This window comes from Nanorana parkeri, unplaced genomic scaffold, assembly GCF_000935625.1.
Source record: "Nanorana parkeri isolate BGI_ZX_2015 unplaced genomic scaffold, ASM93562v1 scaffold378, whole genome shotgun sequence".
Classification (NCBI taxonomy): domain Eukaryota; kingdom Metazoa; phylum Chordata; class Amphibia; order Anura; family Dicroglossidae; genus Nanorana; species Nanorana parkeri.
Window position 1 is genome coordinate 102,724 of NW_017306646.1, and position 7,217 is coordinate 109,940.

Below are 7,217 nucleotides of genomic sequence, written 5' to 3' on the forward strand. Positions count from 1 at the left end.
CGACCCACTCAACCCGGTCACAAAGCTAGTGTGAAGGAGGGAGGAGACCGGGAGGAGTCCTGTTCCTCACTTGTTCGTTACTGGTGAGGTGTCAAGAGCGAGGTCCTCAGTTTTTTATTTTTTTTATTTGACAGCTTGGCCCAATGGCGCTTTGCTACTGGTCCAAACCATGCACAGAGCTCAAGCCTCTAACATAAAGCAGAGGCTGTTTCAGCTCTTGCCTTACTATGTTAGGCTACACAAGCAGTGGGAAAGCCCGCTGCTGTCTAACCTAACTTAGCTGTCAAATGCCAGATACAAGCCACTCTGAATGGAGAAAAAGCTGTCAGCTTCAGATTTGAAGCTAACAGCTTTTTCCTCCATAATACTAGGTGACAGTGGCGGAACAAGGGGGGGGCGGCCCGCACCCGGGTGCCACCATTGGAGGGGTGACACCAAAATGACTACCTGCTTTATATTAACAATCCGCCTGCTCCAGAAAATGTGTATAGTATATGTACAGTATATACTTATATTTGTGGTTACAGGATGAGATCTGATATATAAATATCTCCTGTCACCACCACCTTTTTATTTTGCATGAGGCTTAATAGGAGCTGATTGAAACAAAGCAGAAGAAAAACTATATGGAATATTGTTTTTTAGTTCTAAGATACAGACATACTAAGATTGCTGGATTACAGTGGTCTGTATGAAAACGTCATACTTTTTTGCTGGACTTGTTACTACTAGGAAGGGTAAACTGAAGGTCATAATATCTCATACCAGCTTGTCTTCTCTCCTTCCTCTTCACTTAATTCACTAAGCATGGTGTCTTTTGATGGAAGCTTACATAAACCTAAGAAAAGAAAAACAGGTTATATAAACAATGAACATAAGACAAATTATAAAATGATTAACAATTATGCAGACAAGTGTCCGTATTACAAAAAAGGCCAGAAGTTGATGTTATAAAGATGCATGGTAAACTTTGAAGAACAAATTATGTTTTCCCTTTAGGATACCTTGTGTCTAAGGTGATGTTCTATGTCATTGTCCTATCTGTAAATAAAGTGACACTAGACGCAGGAGTTAAATCTTTAAATTGCATCCAAGTACCTGAACTATTAACAAAAATGTAACTTATTAGTGCATCACTCAGCTATAGATCTTCAAATCATCTCTTAATTCCTACTGACACTGTCCTTCCTCCTGGAGGGTGGCTACTTTTGGTCCCCATGGGCCCTGTGTGTGTGTTGTAAAGTAGCCACTGCTCCAAGCTCACTGCTGTGATGGACTACAATCTCATCTTTAGTTTACTAATTTGTATTGAGATTGTAGTCCATCTCGGGCTACAACACAACACACACAGGGACAATGGGGAACAAAAGTAGCCACCCTCCAGGAGGAAGGACAGTGTCAGTAGGAATTAAGAGATGATTTGAAGATCTATAGCTGAGTGATGCACTAATAAGTTACATTTTTGTTAATAGTTAGGGTACTTTAATGCATTTTTAAGATTTAACTCCTGTGTTTAGTGTCACTTGAAGGTTGTGTTTGTCAGATATAAATTATATAAATTTGGCTGTCTAGTAGCATGTTAGTATGGCTCACTTAGCACACCTGTAACATAGAGGAAGAGCGTATGTTCCTATTTACCACATCTGCCTCATTTGACAGCACCTTGTTACTCTATATGTACCATCTATACAGCATATAATGTAGACATACCCTGAAGGCCATTTAGTTTAAGTGTGTGCTGGGGAATTACAGATATACAGTATATATACAGTATACATATATTGACTACTTAAATTTAGATGTGCTAGGACTGTATACGTTAAGCCTATGATTTACCACAGAATTCTAAATCTTTTCCATTATTGACACACCTAGATTACTCCCTTAGATTGTATGAGGCATGGACATTTTTAGTTCCAAAGTAAATAACTACATTTATCACAAAAAGTATCATAAATCATAAATAAATGTATAATATGTAAAAAGGTAAATAAAAAAAAAATATAGATGTAGCTAAGAATCATTCTGTTTCATGTTCCAGAGCTAACATTTTGAGTAACGCATAATTATAATTTTTTTTCCATATACCCTTGATAACTCTCACTGCCAGTCGAGCCTGGACATCAGAGGTTGGTGGGATACCACCTAATGATTGCACTAAACCAATGACAGCTAGTGTTGACTTTTCAAGCGTTGGAGGGAATACTCCTTTATAAAGAGATACTTTGTTTTTGCTGTTTTTTACAATGGAGTCATCCATAAATGGATAGGCATAGGAGTAGCCAGTTGCAAAGATGACAACATCGACATTATCCATTATAGAGCCATCTTCAAAGACCACTGAGGATTCCGTAAACTTTTTAATATTGGGTCTAATGACCACAGTTCCACAGGTAATTGAGGTTGCTAGGTCATCATTAAATACTGGCTCTTTCCTCAGACTCCTTGAAAAAGGAAAGAAAATATGAAGAAATGTAAATGTCAGTGATAATGTAATTATGTAGTACTTGTATTACAGTTCCTAACATATAAGAAAATTATCTGATTAGATGCTATGGATACCGTGCTGTAATTAAAGTATTTGTAACCTTAATGCAATGCAAACACCCGTTACCTGGTGTTTCACATATAGGCGATCAGCGGCTCCATAGTCCGCCGATCGTCTATATGTGCTCGTTTCCAAAGCCCCCCCCCAACCCCCCCGCGCGGCCGCCGCCGCCGGTTTCCAGTTAAGCGAACTGGTAAAGTGAGTGGAAGGAGTATCAGGTTGCAGCAGGTTATTTATCTGGAGTAACAATGTATTAATAACCCGGTATCTTGTGGCATAAGGTACAGATACAGTCTTATCTCATAGGAAGCAATTGCTTGAAACAGTCAATTGAATAAGGGGTTAAACAGCTGCTGCTGTATACTTGCAGTTTATGAGGATTCGGTCCCACAGTGCCACCTGGAGGCTAGTCAATGAACTGCTGGTTTTTCCCCATACAAAGGGATTCCTTGCTGACGTAGTCACTGGAAGGAGTTTCAGTATGCCTGGGTTGAGTGGGAGGAAGTGGCTGCTGAGGCCAGATAGAGGGGGCACTCATCCGGCCCAATAGTAACAGGTTCGGTGTGGAGACTAGGAGGTCCTTGCCTGGCGTCCTACGTACTTGCACAAACACCAGGCAAGTGAACCCGTCGGCTTTAAGTAGAGGAAGGGGGAGGAGCCGCCTGACGCCTTTGCTGATGATGTAGCTGGTTGCCCGACAGAGCCGCGGGAAGACCCGGAACCGGAGGACGGGTAAGTTCGTTACATATGCACTGCATTATAGGCTTTTCCTTATTTATGGTGGTGAACCAATAAGCATTTTGGACTAAGCTTCTAAGCTCAGTCTCCCTCATCATAACAATAATTTGCTTAGATAAAAGTGTAGCCATCTTTCCCTAAGTGGGTTGACTACTTAAATTTAGATGTGCTAGGACTGTATCCAGTCTACCTGATTACATAGTCTGTCCTTATATGGCTTTCCCTAAGGGTTCTGTTATTGATTGAATTTGCCTGCTGCTGGGTGTAGCCCTGCCACAGAACAGAGCAACCAGTAGTGGGATGTTATGGATATCTATGTCTCTCCAGCCAATCACTAGGAGTTTCAAGGCCAGTGGTGCATGCTGGGGGAGGTCATAAATATCTGGGTTTGACCATGTGAGAATCTCTTTCTCCCCCGGGCCTCCGGGGGAGGTGCGTTATGCGTGAGCTGTCTGACCGGGCCTGCAGCCTGTAGGTGGTCAGGTTTAGACACAGTCGGGGTCAGGCATAAATACTGGGATGGAGAGCCAGGGAGGAACTTCATCTGCTAGAGGTACAGGAGAAGCCAGGATTGACTTAGACCTTGCAGAGAGTTTGGTGTCTCACCCGGGGGAGATCTCAAGCATGTCTGCTGATCAGCTATGTTTCTCACAGTGTCACCACATTTTTGGTTATTGGCCCTTTGCACTGTGAAGCTGGAAAGCATCTGATAAGTCTGGAGTTCTGTGTTAACCCAGATGTCTGCAGCCCCAACCCTCTCTCCCTATGTATGCAGTTCATGAAATAAAGCATTAAAAAAATCGTTAATGTGACTGGCGCCCAAGTTCTTTATTGCTGCTTTCACATCCCACATACTGAACTCATCCCTAAGGTGAAATGTCAGCTCCTCCTGCTCCTAGAAGTCAGGAGGGTGCTACAGAATGTTTAAATAAATCTTTCTTTCATTTGGCAAGTTTTAACCTGCTTATTCAGAAAAATTACTGAGCTGAGGAAAATTGGAAGCATTTATGAAAATACAAAATTGTTTCCATCATTTAAATAATATTAGCAAATGTTTGCCTGTTCCTTAAATGAGTAAATTGGAAATGTGGGAGGTCAAATGTATGCGTGGGGTAAGGCTTGTGCAGCAGCAGCAGCAAGGAAACATTTGAATACCATAGCAAAGTGTGCGAAAGGACTAAAGAATAGACCGAGAGCAATGGGGGAAGTGACTAAGGGATTAGAAATGGTTATCACAGCTACCATAGGTATGGATGTGGCAAAGGTTAAAGAAGAACTTCGGGCAAATTTAAAACTTAACGTTGCAGTGGCCCTACTCCCACACTGGGTTAAGTGCTCATTTTGCTTTAGAGGCTGCAATAAAGTAGAATTTCTTACCTGATCCTGGCTTTCTCTGGGCTGCTAGACCGGTCCCCGCAGCCTCTTCTCCCTTGGGTTCCAGCGGTCTAAGGGTTGCTGACGTCATTGTGTCTTATGCAGGTCCATTCACCTTCATTAGATGTGAGCACGCCGAAGGACACTCCATAGGCGGAGCGGAGGAAGAAAGAGGGGAGCGCTGACTGCGGAGGGAGCCAGGATCAGGTAAGTAAATCAGCTTTATTTGTGTGCTCGAGATAAATCCATCACTTAACCCTTGCAGATCAGGGGTAGCCCCGCTGCAAAGGAAGGGTTTTATTTTCCCTTAACATAGGAAAAGTTAACAAAGGAAGTACATGGAGAAGACTGGCAGATGAAGAATTAGCACAGGCAACTCAGAAAGAGCACAACTCTTAGTGGGCAATAGAACGCAAGGAAATTGCTAACGCAAGGTGAAGACAATGAGATGAGGAGTTAATGAACTAGAAAGAAAACTATGAGAATAGGACAACACAGACTCTGGTCAATAACAACCGAGCAGTTTTATTGCTATAAATCCCATTGTGGCCTCCATTTTCTCATAGTTGGAGCTGAGGCTATACCAATATACTGGTATTTTTGCAAGTAAGCTACACATGCACAGCCCATAGTGCTGAAGCAGCAACAAGCCACTTTTTTCAGTGGGTGGACATACGTGCACCAAAGTACTTGACTGATGCTGTCCGCCATTTACTTAAAAAGTATATACACTTTGTACTCCGTGGACACAGGAATGGTATGTCTTAATATTACAACATTGTATTACTTTGCCATAAAACATTCACAAAAACATTGCCTAAAATTGAAAACATACTTGTTTATAGGTACCAAACCATAATGGCTATGGTTGAATCTTTTCTCCATCATGCTTTCATATAGCCAGTCAGAAATGGCTCTTGGCAATATTCTGTTCAGAAAAGACTGGTAGCGGGTCAAGTAGACCATGTCCCAGGGGTAGCCATTATCCCATACACGGCTCATAATCCAGGACCCACTTCTAGTGCTGAGGACAACCTGAAAAAAAAAATGGTTCTACTTTTTATTTGTCTGAGGCTTTGTCTGGTTATGGGTGACAGAGTATAAGTTTTGTACATCTTGAAAGCCTATGAATGTTAAATGTTAAACCCTTCTTTCTACTTTAATTTCAGAACATTCATTTTCTTTTTCCTTCTAAAACTGTTCATATATGCTAAATGACAGTTGCATGTACAACATGCAACTCTACTCACAGAGCAGATACCCTAATACCAGTCCAATATCAAGGAAACAATGACTAGACATGTGCGCCGGCATGTAATTCTTTTTGCTTCAGATTTTTTGTTATTTCGTTTTTGGGGATTCGGGTCTGAAAGTCAATTTGTTTAATTATTTGGATTAGTCCAAATCTGACATTTTTGTAAATTTCGGATGTGTTAGATAATTATAAACTCATTTTCACTGCAGGAAAGTGACATTAGAAAAAAAAAAGTGACATTTTTCTTTTTAACTTTTGACACTTTACAGAAACAATAAAAAAAAAGAAGCGTTGTTCCCCCTCCTCCCCATTCATACCAGACCCCAACACCAAAGAACAAGAAAAAGAAAAAAAAATGAGTAGAGGTAACAACTACCTCTTATTCATTCATTGGGAGTTAGAGGTCACAAAAGGAAATACAATTTTAGAATGGAACAAATTTAGAATGTGGTGTGTTTGTCTCCTATCTTTAATTTTAATTTTTTTATTAAACATATTTTTTACCCTGATTCAGATAAGCCTCCCTGCCTGCAGACCTCCACAACCACCAGGCCAGGGTTGTGGGGAAGAGTCTTACCTTATGAGTTTATGTCAAATCTTCATAAGACATATGTGTATAGTTTTATTTCTTGTTTTAACTATTTCACCTGAGGTGGGGGTAGCTAGGAGGTAAATAAAATCTTTGTTGTGCTTATCACTGTGGAGGGGAGTGGCAGGCCAATGAATTGTAAATAGGGTTATTGTTCAGCCCAGGCATGTTCGGATAATTGCATAGAGTATGGCTGGTCATCAGGTTTTTCGGAGCCAAGACCCTTTGATCTACTAATAGGTAGACTGGCCAATCATAGAGAGGGGTGGGGAGTTGTAAAGAGGGTTTGGAAACCCTCCAATCTCCATTAGGCCTTGGGAGGCAACCAATCAAAGGCTTGCAATGCATCCCTATGGACACCGGGGGTATATTAATGATTGAGGAAAGAAGTTAGTTCTCTCTTTTAACTGTATGTCTGTTTGTCTGTTAGATACCAATGTCTGTGTATTTGGCATGTTTAAATCTTTTCTTTGTATGTACCCAGTCGGGCGCCGAGGACAAGGAGGACGTGTTCCAACGACGTCAGGCCGTGCAAGGTAAGAGGAAAGTGCTGGCAGAGACCAACATAGATTCTGCACAGCCCACCAAAATGTCTCAGGTGTGCTGTGCAATACACTTTGGTGGGCTCTGCAGGATCCGAGGGGGCTCTGCCGTCTGCAAAGCCCACCACAGATCCTGCAGAGCCCCCCTGAGATCCTGCAGGGTCTCGGGGG

The 7,217-nt window shown here is 41.7% G+C and overlaps 1 protein-coding gene across 1 annotated transcript in view; it reads right to left on the reverse strand.

The window, feature by feature from the left end:
* The window catches only part of LOC108789124 (dimethylaniline monooxygenase [N-oxide-forming] 3-like), a 34,437-nt gene that overhangs the window by 874 nt on the left and 26,346 nt on the right, over positions 1–7,217 (reverse strand). The window contains exons 6-8 of the mRNA XM_018559054.1: positions 5,496–5,695; positions 2,089–2,444; positions 766–838 (exon numbers count right to left, since the gene is read on the reverse strand). Of these exons, the coding sequence (XP_018414556.1) occupies positions 766–838; positions 2,089–2,444; positions 5,496–5,695 (629 nt within the window). The remainder of the gene's footprint in view (positions 1–765; positions 839–2,088; positions 2,445–5,495; positions 5,696–7,217) is intronic.